The sequence below is a fragment of the Papilio polytes genome, unplaced genomic scaffold (assembly GCF_000836215.1).
Source record: "Papilio polytes unplaced genomic scaffold, Ppol_1.0 DF820844.1, whole genome shotgun sequence".
Lineage (NCBI taxonomy): Eukaryota > Metazoa > Arthropoda > Insecta > Lepidoptera > Papilionidae > Papilio > Papilio polytes.
Window position 1 is genome coordinate 594,078 of NW_013528360.1, and position 18,921 is coordinate 612,998.

The 18,921-nt window shown below is 34.1% G+C and overlaps 2 protein-coding genes across 3 annotated transcripts; both read left to right on the plus strand.

Annotated features, from left to right (window-relative positions):
* Positions 1–1,430: 1,430 nt before the first annotated feature.
* LOC106110179 (proclotting enzyme-like) lies at positions 1,431–15,332 on the plus strand. Of its 2 annotated transcripts, none has more exons than XM_013291917.1 (7): positions 1,431–1,801; positions 11,680–11,742; positions 11,833–12,831; positions 12,987–13,179; positions 13,398–13,558; positions 14,156–14,412; positions 14,753–15,332. In XM_013291917.1, the coding sequence occupies exons 1-7, from the start codon at positions 1,759–1,761 to the stop codon at positions 14,906–14,908; spliced, it is 1,872 nt and encodes a 623-aa protein (XP_013147371.1). In that variant the 5' UTR covers positions 1,431–1,758; the 3' UTR covers positions 14,909–15,332. The 2 variants fall into 2 exon arrangements, with proteins under 2 accessions (XP_013147371.1, XP_013147372.1); XM_013291918.1 differs by having other exon boundaries at positions 1,777–1,801; positions 11,680–11,746.
* A 441-nt stretch (positions 15,333–15,773) lies between these two features.
* Positions 15,774–18,724, plus strand: LOC106110131 (protein unc-50 homolog). Its single transcript, XM_013291843.1, has 6 exons — positions 15,774–16,204; positions 16,311–16,376; positions 16,733–16,853; positions 17,489–17,625; positions 18,001–18,102; positions 18,258–18,724. The coding sequence occupies exons 1-6, from the start codon at positions 15,976–15,978 to the stop codon at positions 18,392–18,394; spliced, it is 792 nt and encodes a 263-aa protein (XP_013147297.1). The 5' UTR covers positions 15,774–15,975; the 3' UTR covers positions 18,395–18,724.
* The last annotated feature ends 197 nt before the right edge of the window (positions 18,725–18,921 follow it).

The window sequence follows — 18,921 nt, forward strand, 5'->3', positions numbered from 1 at the left end:
ATATATATATATATGTATATATATAGTTCTTTCCCTCTAATTTCATCTATTCAATATATTTTAATAAACAATTCTTATTGTTTTACTTGCTTATTTTTTGAGTCAACATTATGTTATCTATGCTCTTTCGTACGTTGTTTTGTATACAGACAATATGTCCTTTTATAACAACTTACTATAATATCAGATAAACTATGAACACGAACGATGAGAGCGGGAAAAGCTACGCAAATCGCGCCAAAAAACAGCTAAATCATTTGGAAACTGCTACAAAAATATGTTACTCGGAAATTACATTGATATTTCTGTCCGCCGTGGGTTTTTTCCATATTATTTGCCCATTGACATTTATTCCTATATCTTACTAAAGTTTTGAAATATACAAAACGACTCACAGATAATTAAATATAGTGTTTCATTAGCTGATGAGTAATGAAAAGACTTAAACAGTATTAAAAAAAATATGCGTATTCGTTGTCGAAATACATAAATTACTTCTTATAATTAAGCAACGTAAGCCAGTTATTATCGATGTTTTCCTGTACCTCTCCCAGGGCTAGTGTTGTAATAACGCGTTGTGCAATGCGGCCGGTTTCGAAGCCGCATCCGCAAGATGCCTTTGCCTAAATTACGTTCCGTTTTTCCCGCTCGAACTAACCTTAAAGTTCAATGTACCATGTTTTAAATTTTAGTACTGATCACAAAACGGACAAATTTTTATCTTAAACAGTTTACGCAAAGATTATTAAGGTTTTTTTTTATTTTACAATGGCTAATCGTCTTTTGCAGCCTTCTTTAAAGTATATTCAATTTACAGAGATAAAGCAGTGTTAGAGGGAACAATTCTATCGGGAATTTAATTATTTTTTCATCCACTTAAAAATATTTTCCTTTGATACTGTAATTTGTCTGAATATTGTCTAGACAGTTTAATAATAAATTTTAGCATAAGACCAATGCAACAGTTAGCTTCAGTTTTTTTTTTTTTAATCTCTTAAAAGACTGTTTATTAATAAGTTACGTACACTAAGTAACTTCGTCCGTATTTCAACAAAGTGACTGTAATATTTATGACCAGCCACAAGATTGCAAATGGGTTATTTAAGTTCTGGACTTAACCTAACCCTCACCGAACCACCCAAATGTTAGGTATTCTCGTTATTTTAATAAACAAAGCAGATTATGGTATAAGATTGTAGTGGAATATGACATTTGATAATAAACCACTTTCCCCTGCGATCCACCACATCTGTACATTTTAATTGGCGACAATGCTCGTACATTTCGGTTGTTGGATCCCGTGCCCACACGGATAACGAGTTGACATTTAAGGTTGGCAATACGCAATAAAGCGACTTTCTTCTAACCCTTGCATCAGACAATGATCAGATACAGATCCGCGTCGCTCTGACGCTCCCCACTGGCACAGGAAAGTAAAAGCACGAGGCTAAACGTCAAATGTCTCACTGCGCGCCAAGAAAGTAAGCGCGCGCGACGCGTGCCTCAAAAATTTCCCTCCAAAATTTGGCATTTTAACTTTTTAATTTCTCGCGCCCCAGCTTTTTGATTATTCGTCCGAAAACCGCTCTCGGGTTACTCTTTTTTCCCATTCCACATTTTTTTTATATTTATTCGAGTCGTGCGTTGAACTTGGTTAGTGCAGTGCGCCGTCATCAAATCGTTTCATAAGTGTTACCATGTTATTGTACTCGCAGTGAAAGTGTTGTGACGCAAGCGTTACATTAGAACTGTTCTATTATGGCGGATATCGTTCGCTTTGGGAAGTGCCTTACCGTTTTCGGTGAGTTAATAGTCTAGTCTGACTTACATAATTTAAAAATAAACGAAACTTCTTAGCAATCTTTATTTAATATCACTCCGTTTTAATGTAATTTTGATATCTACTGAATTTTAAAAGAAGATAAATGTTAGATTGTACGTTGTTAAATGCAACTAACGCTGACAGAAGTAAATATTAAAATATACTCGCAACAAGGATAGGTAATAAAATACGAAATAAATTGATTGTCTTCTTAACACATAATCATGACAAGCGGATTGGGAGACGATCCAAAATCCGATATATTACCAAGATTGTCTTCAAAACACTTTTTAATTTGTTCTTTCCATCCATCATATATCAAGCCATTCGGGATTTAAAATTATCAAAGATTAAAAAGAATAATTCAGATCGAAAAATGTGTCTATTTTTTATAAAGTTCAATATTTTTTGTGCAGTCTCATTATAATAGTAACATGACATAACTACTGTCAAAATCACTAACTTCGATCATTTTTCATATTAACTTTTTTTATAAACACTAACATTGTTCACTTGTTAGTGTTTGACCGCGAAAATGTGCCTTTAGTCAAAAACTAAAGGCACATTTTCGCGGTCAAAGGACTTCTAACCAGCCTGTTTTTTTACGAATTTGAATACCTACCATTGTGTCCGTAAATGTTGAAAAAGGTCCGTAATTATAGGGTCCCTTGAACATTGACTCCCAATCCCGGTTCAGGTCAACAACCGGACGACAAAGATGTAAGGAAAAATACTTCGATATGGTTTTTTAAACCTTTTACATTCCGAAATAAATGTGTTTGGAATCGATTGTTATTGTGGCAAATGTTTATGTTTCTGTTACCCTTGATTAAAAAAAACTTTTCGCGCCAAATGTTGACAGTTTTATTTTTACGCATGTTATATCATAAACGTTATTTTTTTAGATTAATTCACACATTTTAAATTAAAATTCATGGTAAAGTTAGAGATCTGACTAATAAAAAAATCCTTTGTAGCTATGTATTTTTCTAGAATGAATTAGACAGACAGAAACTATTATGCTCCTTTTCTTACTTTTTTCACTAATTTATTTATTTGAATACATCAATTTGTTTAAATTACTTTAAGTCGAGATATCTGAAGACAATGGTCTATATCACGGCTTAACACGCCATGTCCGATTGATTCGTTAACCTTGTTCTAGTGATGTACCATCACATAGATCGACATCGATACCAATCATCGAGTGAATTTTTTTATTCTTATCAAAGCAAAAATTATTTAAATAGTAAATACATACAACTCAGATTTTTACAAATTATAATATTCATAAAAATAGGTTAATAACAAACTATTTAACATTTGCAGAAATCTAGTAACACAATATTTTACTAGAAAGTTGACTGGTTTGTATTAGATTGGGCGAAAAGTTTAACTAGCGACAATTTAGAACACAAAAAATGATAAAACTGCTAACATTGTCACTATATAAGAAATGCAATAAGCTCATTTTTTAAATAAACATTTGTATTGAATATCTCCCATTAATTTAAAAATTGATGGTTAAATACGTATTAATCAACTAAACTTAGGATTCAATCGATAGAAACAGGCAACATAATTTTGATACGGTACATCACTATACCGGGAAGGCAATTTTCTTTCTAAACAAAACAGAAGCGAGTGAAAGTGACGCCCAGTTTTCTTCAATTGTATTTAATTAGACAAATAGCGGTGCAAAAAACATAAATCAACTCATGGAGAGCGTTACAAATGCTTTTGATTTATTCGCTAACTACTTTTTAAGTATTGAGTGATGTGAAAAAGTTACCTGCCATAGATTAAAAATTTACTTTCGCGCGCAATATTTGTAAGTACATTGCATTAGTAAAGATTATCGGTTAGTGTTTTCTATATGATGAGTAAATCATTTAAGTGCAAAATTCACTGCGCAGTTTAAAGTAAATTATTGTTAAAAACGAAGCATGGCCCATTTTATTACCCGTATGGCAACATTCCGTCAATAATTTTCAAGTTTTAAACAATTATTTATGTAAACCAGCAAATACCAAACACTTGTATTATCAATATTCTAAATTGCGAATTCTTTTGGAATTAATTTTAAATTGCTATAAAATTTCTTTACTCTTTAAAATAATCAGAGGAGGCAATGTACAGATTAAAAAAAAGCAAACATTTAATCAAATCAAAAGTGCTTTAATAAATCAGACATTAATCTACACTTAGCTAAATTTACAAATACATGGACTAAATAATTTAATTATAACTAAATAATAGATATAAAATATTCATTTAAGTATAAAACGGAACGTTATTCCCGCGTCATATTTCAAGGAAGTGTAACTATATCCTTGGTCCATACAAAACTGGGACAGACGCCGGTCGTGTAATCTGTCGGGAAATGCAGCGGAAATCGAATCCCTAGTGGATTAGATGTTAATGGAACGTATAACGCAATCTCACCGCATATTGGAACACGGTGTATACACAAATGTATAGAATTATGGAACACTCTGTATGTACGTGTTTGACACAAAATTAAATGTTAGTTACCATTTATTATAGAATCCTATTCATACTTTAGTCGTATTACTTTTATTCGAGTGTTGTCACCACAAAGACCCCCAAAAAATGCACTGCACATAGAATGCATACAGAGAATGACACCACATTATAGACGGAAATCGTTCTGAAAAGTTTTTTTTAATACCAATTTCAATACAAAATAAATATTTTAGACATGTAAATATTGGTTCTTATAACTACTTTTGCATACCGTACATTTAAAGCGGACGCACACCTTTGAGTAAACTATCGCACACCGTTCTGCGATTGTCGATTGTTTCGCAGCCAATTTGAATTTGAATTTTAGTAGTAGCCAGTTGACTGTTTAGTTGCACAACTAAAAATCGAGTAATGTGCGCACCTTTAGCCTCTATCCTTCCAATGAATCGATATTGAATTGGACTAGAAGAGAATATGGTGCATGATATTTCATATAAAATTTTCTATTCTATCGAAATGCCAGCTTCATAGAGGCAACCTTTTCAGATATGGATGCGTTCATGATTCTATTATGTTCCCCGGCGATGGGTAACGAAGTTAGCTGGCATGTGCTGCATTTATATGCATAGCTATACGTTGCACACTTCACATCGGTAATATTGTTAGGATATACCACAGCATAGAGTTTCACGTTTGACATTTTGAATCTTTCAACCAGTTTCGTATAATTTATATTTGTTTGAATTTAAAATGATGACTGATCTTTTTTATTTTGTTAGAATAGTCTGTAAAAATATCACAATTCTCTCGTAAGGGTAGGTAGAGTTTGTATTTCATTTGGCACGGTCTAGACACCAATTTCTTTCTCTTCTAAGTAACTGTAGTAAAGTAAGGTCTAGTGGTTTCCTAACATCCAAGTATTACCGTTAATGTCACATATCACTGTAAATAAGGTATTGAGGATGGCAATGTCTATGGTCGAATAGTTCCACTTTACCAGCACAAAGGCCGGGAGAAAGCAGCGCTCGAGGGTCACCCGATCGTCACGGATGAGTTACGCTTGCCGTTTGTGACCTCTTTTGTTAAAACGAACAAATACCGAACTACACAACTCTCACGATATTGACCCTTTGTAATTAAACGGCTGATTTGTAAACGCATCGTTTGAGAAGCGATGAAAATCAGTCTTTACAGTCAATGGAACTCAATGTAATAAGTTTTTTAAAAAGTATAATATCTATATCTAACTCTTTCTTTAATTAAAAGCACTTATACTTACGACACGCTTCAGGCTATATATTTCCACGCTATTAAATTTAGGAGGTAAATAAATTGGAAAAAACCTCCGTGTGGGAAACGGACCATAAACTACAAGCTGCCAACATTAAGGAACCGAGATTATTATAGTAACGGTAATTTTGACATTTGACAAGACAAGAATTTGACAAATGTAAATATTAAAATGAAGTTTTTGAGAATTTCATGCGGATGACACCGCACGAGAACATATAGTCAATATAAGTAGAAAATAAACCAATCAAAAAGTTGTTAACCTTAAAATATTGAGTTCCCGCTAAAATGCATTTCAATTATGCAACTTCCTCTCACAAAGTCAACGTTTTCGTTATTACGCAAGTTTCAAAAAGCGCCAACGTTGTTACAATAACTCGGAGCGTGTTGAGTCGAGCTCGGCTGAAATAGTCCGCCATTTTGAAAAGCAAACTTCCCAGGCAATCAAACTAAATATTGCAATTATGCAATAACAACTTCCCAGATGCTTCCATAAATGTTTCAAGTCGACATTTCGGTTAATTAAAATGTTTCAATGGATTTCAAAACTACTTTAAATTATTTTTAGGTTAGTTGGATTCAGACAGAAAGGAACTACTAAGAATTAAACACGAGTATGTCGATAGGAGATCCTGAAACGATAATCTGATGGGTTAACAGATAAATACAGACAGGCGTGATGTAGGCTTTTCTAATGACTGAGATGTCATAGGAAGCATTTAGTGTTAGATTCATGAATATTTGCTATACCTCCTCAACGAGAGAATCTAAACCTAACCTAAGTTAGAGGAGGCTAGGCCATTGTCAACCACGCAGATCTACTGTCAGTTGACTATACACAAATCTTTGATCCTCGCAGATATGTGCAGGCATTATCATGTTTTCACTACAAGATGGTCGCATAAAGTCGGATAAAATACCGCACGTACATATTTCTTTATTTAAACAGTAGATTTTCACTGTATAAATACCGTGATCGTACTGTTTTTAAAAATGTATGCTTTTATACTAGGATATCGGCTGTGGTAGCTTACAATAAGAGCGACAAATACCTGAAACTAAACTATCAAACCTTTAGTCAAAGGTGTGCGTCCGCTCTAAGTGGAATATCCCCAGGTCAAATGAGCCATCATTATTACTAACATTATGACTCGGTACTATACTCACGGACTCAGTGTTGCAACACAAGTTACACAATCCGCGTCCGGGTTGCACGGGAACGTATGACGACCTAGAATATTTTTAACGTACTGACAGATTATGCATTAATGCACCGATACAAGTGCATCGGTTTCATGATGTTATATATTTTTTTATAAAGACACATAGATAATCTTTGCGACCTTGAATTTAAACCAGTCTGCCCGGGCCACTTTCTATGATAATTCATTTTTTGCGCGCTCTCTATTTGCATTGTTCTATACCGTTTGAACCAGATTGATATCGACCCTCTTACCTCAATATAAATACCATGACAGAGTTTTTTTAATAATGCAATTAATTATTAGAATCTTACCTGGAATTTTAACCATAGAATTTACTGAACAGTTCTCAATAGTGTATAGCTCTTAGACTATGTTTTTATTCCATCCGGACAAAGATCCATATGGGTTGAAAAATCTATTGTCCCAGTAGCAGTTTGTAAGTGCTTTGCTAAAATCTCGGTTAACCGATATCGAACACATCGCAAAAGCTTAGCAAAAAGCTCTTTCTAAACTGTTCGGTTAAGGGTTACATGCATTTTATATATGCCTATTTTAGCCTATACAAATCTATAAAGCCAAGAACACTTCTACACATATGACTAGCTATTGCTCGCAACATCAACCGCAATTAATGAGAAAATTTTAGTAAAAGTATGGCCTGTTACTAATTTTTAAAATCGAACCAGTAATTTTGAAGTTTATTTGCAGTATGTAAAAATACAAATCTTTCCTCTTTATATTAGTATAGTTACTTTTTAGGTTATGTTTAAGGTACGTAAAAAATAATAAAAAATACCTTAACCGGAGAAGCATTAACCGATTATAACCATATCTTTTTAGCCTAAGTCTTTTTAAATACATTAAGATATCACATATTTTTCCCGACCTTCACAAAGAACGATTTTTATATCAAATGATTGCGTAAAATCAATTACCTTATCTCTTCTTAAGGGTATTGTGAACAACGAAATGACAACTACTAAAGATGTTTGGGTTGGTTATATCAGTATATTTTAACAAGCTGTTGCTAGCAAAAACCACCGTGAAATTAAAAAAAAATATACCCTATGATACTTACCGATAACGTAGCTTTGTAAAAGTGAAGAATTTTTGAAATTGGCCCAATAGTTTTGAGTTATTTCATTGCATAAAAAAATACAATTTTTTTCTCTTTGTATTAGTCTTAAAAATCATTTTGACGAATTTGCAGACTACTATACTAGTAAAAAATATATTTCCAAAAATGATAGAACTTGGCCTTCATGCTTTATTATTAATTTAGTATATAAAAACTTTCTGCTACAAAATCTTCCGGCGTGATAATGAGTTGCGCGTGCGCATAGCTGTGCCGACATGATGTCATTGCTTTCACTCTCGCAAATCTGGTCTAAGGTCGTCTACAGACGCTGCTTATATTCAATAAGATTACTGTATTAGAAAATAAAGTTATCTCATACTACAAAGTGTTTTGCTATACATATTTAACATACGAAAACACACACTAACACAATTCTTAGTAGTGTTAGGAATAAAATTAGTACCGTGCTATAGAATTGGCGCAACTCTAGATTATCGGCATAAACGTCACGTCCCTAGCTGACGTCTGTCAATGTCACTAGAAGTATGGATAGATTTGGCGCGCAACCTAAGTCTTGACGAGAAGTATTGCTCTGAATTAAAAGCGACAATATCAATTAAATAAGTTGTCTAATAGTAGTTATTACAAATATGAAAGTTTAGATGGATGGATGTTTGTTAGAGTTTGTAGCCTAAACTGCAGAAAGGATATCAATGAAATTTGGCATAGATGTAGAGGATAGTCTGGAAGAACACATAGGCTACTTACTGTTGTTATCCTTTAATTCACGCAGACCGAGTCTCGGGCGAAAGCTAGTAGCTAGTATAAAAATAAATTTGGGTCTTATTAAGGTTTTAACGTCTTGTTAAAATGTTTACTTATAAAACATGAATTAAACATGATTCCTACGATTAAGTCACTAAATGGTATTTAACATTTACCCTAATAAGAACTTAAAGTTTTAAAACAAGTTAACGTAGCTTATAAGGAACTTCAACTTTTAAAAAAATAAGGCGTGTAAGATAAAATTAGGTTTTTTTATCTTCTGAGATATGGTGTAGTAAACAATAGTGTGTAGCCAGCCTAAGCTTGGCGGTCATTGAGTCAGCGCGAATGTTAGGCCATTGAGAAACTATTCATTGTAACTAAGAGCCTATAAAATTGTTATGAAATTCTTCAGATAGTTATATAAGATTCTGAATATTAACGCTTTAATTTAACGCTATTTTTTTAAATAAAATCCTCTTCCGTTAAATATTTAAGACTAGCTTTCGCACGCGACTCCATCCGCGTTGAAAAAAAGACACAAACATGTAGACTATTTGTTTTTCCACTCTAGATGTTCGTATATCCCAAATTTCATTGAGATCCGTTCAGCCGTTTAGGCTACAAACTCTAACACATATCCAGCCATCTTAACTTTCGCACTTTATTAGTTTTTAGGCAGTCAGATGCAAAATCAGACAGATTATTAGACTACATAGTATAGGAATATGAGCTTTATAACTAGGATGTATTTTTTTTAATTTTTGAGAGTATTTTTTCTAACTGAACTGGTCTTAGCTGAAATCATTAGTCCACGTTTTAAAATATTTTTTCTATTTAAAACAGAAATGCTAGTGTCATGTGATTTTTTTTGTGTTGCAAGTGAAAACGTCGCCGAGACCATCTTTGATCTGATCTTCCCACGCTGTGTTGCAATGTTACCATTTTAAAATAATACCATAAACAACAAAGTTGTTTTTGTATCGAAGTAATTTTTATGGTTACTAAGTTTTTTGATGGAAATATTCAATTTAGTAGAATACGTTGAGTTGTCCAGATTTTTCTTTTTAAAATGCACCATTATATACAAAAATATTAAAAATCATATACTTTTCCTTCGGTGATGGTTAAATGATTACTTTAGGCTTTCCTGAGGTATGAGTGTTCACGTTCTACATACAATGTTGTGGATTTCCCCGGCTGCTTTTTTAAAAGATTACAAAATATTCATTCTCAAGGTAACGACACAAAAATCCATACGTGATAGATCCTACCATATTGCGATATAATTGATATATTCTGATCGACTTTCTATCATCTATCGTGTACTTGAAAAAAATATTTAAAAACATCCATAGAACTTTATGCTCTTATACACAAGAAAACTTTAAAAATAAAATTCTTCATTCTTACATACTTTAACACTTAGTGAAAAAGCCAAATACTCGTTTGCCACCATATAGTTATTAAAAAAAAAATTGGTCCAAGTTCCAATAATGACCATTTTAACCTCTATTCGATTCTTTAACAGACGTCAACAATAAACTAACTTTTTTTTATCTATTTAAAGTTTTTTAACTACGAAAATTGTTATTTAATAATCTGTAACTTTCATTCCATTAAACTCATTCTTTTTAATTGAACTAAATAGCTGTTACTTTTTGTAAGACGATCTTAGAAATTGGCGCGCACGAGTTTAAATTATAGAAAAACGGAATAAAAGAATCGGTCGCTATTACGCAACAAAGCGCGCGAAACGACAACTTTCACATGAATCGCAGATTTAATCGGCAGGCTATTCCAAAAACATATGATTCACTACATTAATAATAACCTAAAAAAGATGTGACGTTTTGATTTTTTAATTTTATTTTAGGCAAATAGGTTATGTTGGTTTATGATTTGTATCAACACAATTAGTTTAAAATACAAATAATAATTTGCAAATTAAGATGTTACTGTTTTATTTTTAATTACAATACATGGTAAAATATGAAAGGCGAATTTTTATTTAATCGTGATTCATAGTGATACTGGTAACACGACAGTCCCAATTGTTCAACCACACGTAATGAGACTCGTATTAACGTAACGGATAAAAGAAATTCGGTAATTACATGACCTGCATTTGTCCTTACCTCCTTATGTTATAACTGTTCTTGGGTCGAGACAATTTGCGAATCTCGCGTTTATTTTAACACTTGCAACACTTAAGGTGTATTACACATTGTGGAACAAGTGATAAAAAATTAACAATGATGTTCGGAATTTTGATAGTAGCAAAAAATTAACAAATGGAATAATATTTCACAAACTTTTAAATTACAAACGTATTTACTACTTATTAAAAAAAAGTAGCCTTGTAAAAATTGTTAACATTATTTTTGTTAAAGTCTGATAACCATAATTTCTTAGCCGAACTTTTGTTTTATCAAATTAAAACTTTTTTTTATGAAAGCAGAGAAATGCGTCCACATCAATACCATTCGTTCAGTTGTAATTCGGTCAACGGTCACACACAATCCGTCGTTTTGTAAAGAACAAAACATTTCCCACGGCTCTTGTGATCCCCACTCTCTAATTTGTTAGTGTTTGATTTCACTCACTCAGGCTAAAAGCTGATTATAGCAGATTGCCAGAAAAAATAAATTGAAATTGTCTCAGAAACTAAATGACCGTTAATCGTTTGACCCAGTCTGTTTATATGTGAAAAAGTTGGTGTTCGATAAAACCTGATCTCACGGTCCTTTCCCGCTTATCATTATCATCTCAAGACTTTAATTAGGTCACCAGCATGATAAAAAGTTGCCAGACGTTAATTTTAATTTACTGCTAATTTGCGATAAAAAGATGTTAATTCACGCGAATATCAGTGAATTATATATATTAAACTGAACAAAGTTGCTAAAAATCTTGATATAACTAGTATTTTTAATTTATCTGATGAACATTTTGCTTTGTATAAGCTATCTATAGGCAAATTATAAAATAAAATATATTTGAACTAAAAAATTACTTTTTTTTCTTTTCAGGTGTAACCAATTTATTCCTACCCTTGCTTATATCATGCCAGTATCAGTCAGTTCACCACCCGGGTAGGTACGCATCAATAGTTTTTCTATCAATGCTATATTTTACAATAAACAAGTAAAAATGTAACCGTTTAATTTCTTCATTATTTCCAGTCTCCTTCGTACAGAGAATGGGTGAAGCTCCCACAATGCACATACTACCAAGAAACCCCTATTGGAATCAAAACTCAATGCTAAGGAAGAGGTCACCAGATTCCCTGCAGAGGCCATACTACGGTCCATCTCAATACAATCAACAGTTAACGTATTACAACAATCAGCCGTACAATCAGATTCCAAATCAAATACCACAAACATACCCCCACTATGACACAAGATCGTCAGTAGACCTAATCCATTCTGAAACCAGAGACGGTATACCAAATGATGGAAGATTACTCTCAGACTCCGCGTTTACCAGGATATCTGAAACCCTAGGAGCTATAAATACTGTAGGACATTACCTCGTTGACATCGTGAACGAAAATGAAAGAAACGAATCCAATCCAAATCTGCAACAGCTACCTCAAGCTCTCTACACATTAAGTAAAAACGTACTGGGTAGAAATGTCACTGATAAAATTGCACCTATAGTCAAAAAAGCCCTACCTAAAGTCCTACCTGACGCACCAATAACCAAAATAGCTACTGGTGATGTGAATCAGGAAAACGATGCGAAATACTGCACCACGCCTGAAGGGGAAGCAGGAGTTTGCGAGGATCTTAGCAATTGTCCACAACTTCTGTTGAATTTGATAAACCTTCGAGAATCACTGTGCTTTAAAGATTTATTCGTACCAGGAGTTTGTTGTCCAAGAGATGCAGTTATACCGTCGATTACGGCAGTAGAAAAGCCGGTTGTAGCAACGACATCAAAACCAACGTATCTATTGCCAGTAACAAGTCAAAAGCCTGTCACAAAACCAACAACTACAAAAAGGCCTTCGGCTGTCCTAGTACTTACTACAAAGAAGCCCAAGCCGCCGACGACAACACGACCGACCACAACATCAGCTGCTCCTGTGACGACGTCGCGGCCAGTCTCCACGACCAGCTTCTACACAGAACTGCCACCATCTGTCGCTAACTACTCTAATATTGTCGATGCTAGTGGTAAGCGCGTACACTTTCATTGTAAGATTTACTCTTGATCGTTCATCATATTTATTTTTTAAACTAACAATGATAAAAAACACAACATCGAAAGAAAAAGTGCAAACGTGTTTCACTGTTATTTTTTTATAATAGCATATTAAACAACCTTTTAGAGTGTGGTCAGCGAGAAGACGAAGGTGGTCGTATCGTGGGAGGCACGGAGGCGAAGTCCGGCGCTTGGCCTTGGATGGCCGCCATCTACCTACACGGCAGCAAGCGGCGCGAGTTCTGGTGCGGCGGCACACTGGTCGACAGGCGGCACGTGCTCACCGCCGCGCATTGCACCAGGGACTCCAAGCAGCGACCGTGCGTACAATGAACGACATAGCGTCTTCTAATAAAAAGAAGCCTTAAATTTAGAGAATATTTCCACCTTATAGTGTTAGGTCTTTTGTAGATCAGTACAATTTTTTTCTCATTTAGGCAGTCTCATAAAAGTGTTGTTCACATTTAAATAGTACCCTGTGAAAACTTTACTTCCAGCCAGTATTTAAAAGACTACCAGCATTCTTAGCAATTACCAGGTTCCCCGCGAGGCAGTTCAGCGTGAGGCTAGGCGACGTTGACCTTGGGCGGGATGACGAGCCCTCGCGCCCTGTCACGCTGCGTGTGACAGCTGTGAGGGCCCATGAGCAGTTCTCCAGAGTCGGATTCTATAATGATATCGCGATACTGGTACTATCGGGTGAGTGATATTCTTACTTAATATTATAAATGCGAAAGTTTAGATGGATGGATGGATAAATGGATGGATGGATGGATGGATGGATGTTTGTTAACGTTTGTGGCCTAAACGGCTGAACGGATCTCCATGAAATTTGGCACAGATTTAGAGCATAATCGGGAAGAACACATAGGCTACTTTTTGTCCCGGGAATAGTTACGGTTCCCGTGGGATTCATTAATTTAGTTTTTTAATGTTTACTCGATCATTCTGCAACGGTTCAACATATCTTATTGAAATTTGGCAGAGATATAAAACAAAGTCACATGGGATAAGCTTCATCCCCGAGAAATGTCCGGTTCCCGAGGGATACGTAGCTATTTGTAATTTATATAGTTCGTATGTTTTCTAATACTACGCGGACGAAGTTGCGGGCAACAGCTCGTAGTAACTAATCCACAAATTATGTTAAGCTGTTGGTACTTGAAAAGGAGAATATTGAATTTTCCAACTCAGATATTATTGTAGTAATATTACGTACGTTACACTGATTCGTTTAAAAAATACGATTTAATTGGTATTCGTTTAAAAGATACGATTTTATTGGTATTTTTTCAGAGAACGTACAAAAATCGAAATACGTGATACCGATTTGCCTGCCACGGGGCGAGGTGGCGCGGCAGCAGTTCGACGGTGCTATGGCCACCGTGGTGGGGTGGGGTACCACACGCTACGGCGGCACCGAGAGCTCGCGGCAGCTGGAGGCGCGCATGCCCGTCTGGCGCAACGAAGACTGCGACAGAGCATACTTCCAGCCCATCACTGACACCTTCCTCTGTGCGGGATATACTAGGGGAGGAGTAGATGCTTGTCAGGTCAGTTCTATTAATGTATTTTTTTTTTATAAAATACCAAAGTAATACGCGTAATAGTAAGCGGATACACCTTTGATTAAACTATCGCACAACCGTTGTGCGATGGTTCCGCAGCCAATTCAACTGATTAGTTGCACAACTAAAAATCAAGTAGTGAGACTGCAACATAAGCTCATAGGAATCATGCGCGACCAAACAATCGTGCGACAGTTTAGTCAAAGGTTTGCGCGCGCTCTAATATGTTCTTCTTACTTGATTTCTACCTCTTGAATAGACTGGAAATTATAACGTTAAAACAAGTGTAGTGTAGACAAGAAACTAACACTTTTTTCCGTTTCAGGGTGACTCCGGAGGCCCGTTGATGTTGCAAGCAAACGGTCGCTGGACGCAAATAGGCGTCGTATCATTTGGCAACAAATGCGGAGAACCGGGCTATCCTGGCGTCTACACCAGGGTCACGCGTTACCTGTCCTGGTTGCAGCAGAACATAACTTGAAGCTCGTCTTTTAAGCCTTCAGTGAGGGCGCTAGTGTGTCATTTTAGTCTGGGATATAATTTATAGTTTTGTATGGAGCTTTACTATCTGCTAAGTATAGCAGCCATAATATAGTGTTAATATTTTAACCAATAATTATGAATTACTTTTTAACAGCGATTACCATTTTTAATTACTAATTGTTACCAAAAAAATATCTCTGTACCGAATATCTGTGAATAATTGAACTTTTTTTTAAATATTGATAAATTATACCGTGTAGAATGTATTTTTCTTTTCATTGCTAATTAAGGTAAATATTTAAAAATAATTTCAATTTTATACTAAACCATTAAGGTCTGAAAATCGTTTACCTGTGCTTTTATTTATATAAATTAATTAGCCTAATCTTGTTTTATCTAATTATGTAAATATATTTTGAGACTTATTTTGCCTTTTATTTCTTCTTTCATAAATGTAATTTCTAAAATGGATATGACATTTTAAAAGCTTTAAAACAATATTGTATCCTATGCAACCCTACATGCAGCAATTTACAATGTTGCGGCTTGCCCGGTAGTTTAGACCTAGACTAATCTAGCCTACCTGATAGCCCATTGTGCGCTAGAAACCTAAAAAACTTTAAAAATCACATGTTGCCAGCTGAAAATAACAATTTAGAGTAAACCGTTATGTAAATTAGAGTGTTAACCAAAACAATGCCTAAATGTTACACCAAGTAATTTCATTTAAACAAAATATATCTTACATCTTTTTATAGTTACGAAACTTTACGATTGATTTTTTTACTTAATATGAAAAGCAAAAATTACCACATCTCACGATTGACAAAATGGAGTTTTTGACAGATAGATAGACATTGACATCAAACTCAAATAGACATTTCAAAGTTGTTAATTTAACGTCAAAAATTTATATCTAAGAAAATAAGTCACAAACTTCTTTGAAATACTTGATTCATTTTATTTAAACCAAATATTTAAAAACATATAAATATTAATAAGCACTGACATACCTACGCGCGACCACATGAAGTTAGTGTCTTACATTAAGTGCGTTTAATAACCATGCTGAAACACCCCACATCTCCTACTCCGAACTACCCTAGAAGTACATCTCCTTTACCAGCTCCAGCTAACTACCAACCAACAACAGCTAGTGCTGCAGTAAAACGATACAAATACTTACGAAGACTCTACAAATTTGACCAAATGGATTTTGAATTTGCTGCATGGCAAATGGTTTATTTATTTGTTTCACCACAAAAAGTATTTAGAAGTTTTAATTATAGAAAACGTAAGTAACTCCGAACTTAGAACTTCAAAAGCCGTTATTTTTCGTAATTTGTAGAGTAAATGGTTGTTTTGCTTAAAATAAACATTTCCTTTTTTTAATGTTTCAGACACGAAATCGCAGTTCGCACGGGATGATCCAGCATTTCTAGTACTGCTCTGTGTCTGGTTGTTTTGTAAGTAGTTCACTTCTATTGTCACTTAACCTCAAAATGATTTAGTGCCCAATATTCAGAACTTTTATTTGAGACATTGAGAGGTATGTCTAGAAGATAAGGATGGGCAAATGATATTGCCAGTGTTATAAAAGTGCTTTAATGCATCTAACAGGCCATCCTTAAATAATGACACATGAATTTCATAATTTTTGCCACTCATACATGTCACAGCTATAAGGCCTTACTTAGTGTGGTGTAACATTTTACCTAATAATTGTAGAAGTTAAGGATTGAAATTTGTATATATGTGTATCCATTCTGTATGTGTCATGTCTTTTTATTACTCGTATTTTAATGAGGATTTTATATTCCAGTATCATCAGTATGCTTTGCGCTGGCAATTGGCCTGAACTGGGGCCAACTGGTGCTGTTTGTGCTATTTGTCGTGTTTGTTGACTTTGTTGGAGCTGGTATATTTGTGTCTACCATATTTTGGTAAGTTTTCTTGCAGTAAGTTTGACATCTGTATTAACAAAAATGGCTATGTGACCACAACACAGTTTGTGTATTGCTCTTGTAAATTAATTTCTTTGTCCTTACTTTAACATAAGTTCTGCTGCTTTCTGCACTTATACAAAATCTAAGTTTTTTTAAGTAAAGTGGAAAACCATGTTTTTACTTTTTTGTAGAAAGCGAGTCTCACTTTCCAAGACAACAAAAATAGATGGAGAGTAACAATGGTAGAGCCCGCTTTAACATCTTCGCATGAATAGTTTGGCTCACCCAGTGTAATACCAAGACCACACAGAAGACAGGCGTAAAGTGGGAGCAATTCCGCGTTTCGTCTGATAGTGTGGTGACAGAAGCCTAGTCTTAGTCCCTTTTTCTTTCCACCCTTTTCTTAACAGGAAAAGATAGGAAGGAAAAGTGGATTTGACAGCAAAGGAGACATACAGGGAGAGGATATATCCTGTTTATCTGTGTCTCCTCTTCCATTAATTAAGGCAACGCATTTGCGGATGTCTATGGGCAGCATTCGCTTCTCCATTTTGGTGGATTCAGGTGGCCACTTGCTTGTTTACCACCTAATATGAAAAAAAAATGACTATTAAGGTGATTACATATTTCAGGTATTTAATCAATAAATATTTAAGACGCGATCCGGCAGCGACTGAAGTGGAGTGGGGTTACACATTTGATGTACATATCAATGCCTTCTTCCCACCGCTCTCTCTGTTGCATTGCTTCCAGATCATTCTATTCAATGGTAAGATTTATTACTCATCTTAATTCTTACTAATATAAATGCAAAAGTTTAGATGGATGGATGTTTGTTAGAGTTTGTAGCCTAAATAGCTGAATGGATCTCGATGAAATTTGGCATAGATGTAGAGGATAGCCTGGAAGAACACAAAGGCTACATCCTTACGATTTTTTTAAATTCCATGCAGACAGAGTGGCTTTTTTCTATAAAATAATGGAAAGTTTAACTAGTAAAGTAATATTTAAAAACTCTGAATATAATTTCTCATGTATTTTTTTTATAAAATTTAATAACAATATGACCTGTATTATAACAGTACTGGTGTAACTATTAATGGATTGTCTAAAAATCTCTTCTTTGAATGTTCTTTTATTTCAGATCTACTTCAGGGTCATGGGTTCGTGCCATGTCTAGTAGCAAACACATTTTGGCTGGCCTCGGTCATTTATTATCTGTATATCACATTTTTAGGTTATAGCAGTAAGTATTTTTTTATACACAGTATAATATAATTGTCCTGTCTAGTTTTTTATTTAGTCCTTGACACATTTTTTATTTTTATTGAATTATTACTGGCTGGAAAGAAAATTACATCTTCTCGACGATTTTTTTTTAATTGTTTCATTTTTTTACAGATTTACCAATGCTGCAAAATGCAAGAGTATTTTTATTACCTCTGCCCATACTAGTTGTTGCATATTTCTGTACATTAATAGCTAAATGGAATCTCAGTCAAATGTTAATAGATTTCTATCATTACAGATTATTTTAATACATCTTTATATTATGGCAAAAGTCAGTTTCTATTATGATGATAACTTAATCTTTGATATTTGGTACATAGGTTAAAAAAGTCACCGAAAAATATGGATAAGACGTGAATTGGGAATTGTTACATTTTAGAATAAGACTGCGTATAATTAATAAAAGTATTAATAAGTTAGTTGTAAAAGTATTTTTATAATACAATATATTAATGTGAATATGTTTTACACATATTTTGTTACTTGTATTTAGTTGCGATCAGTACCAGTGCTTAAATAATTATTTTTTATTCTTTTCCGTCGTAAATTCTCAACAATTTTTGTTTTTTTAACAACCCTTTTTTTGTAATGTTAACTATAATTTGATTTATAGTAATTGACCATCAAGCAATATTATTAATGTGTATAATAAATAATTTTTATTCAATTGTGTTATAATTATTTCTTCTCACCTGAATTGCCCGAATACACAAAGAATTTCATTTTCTAACTAGTCTTTGATTTAGTTCAATCACTTTCAATAAAATCGTCGTGT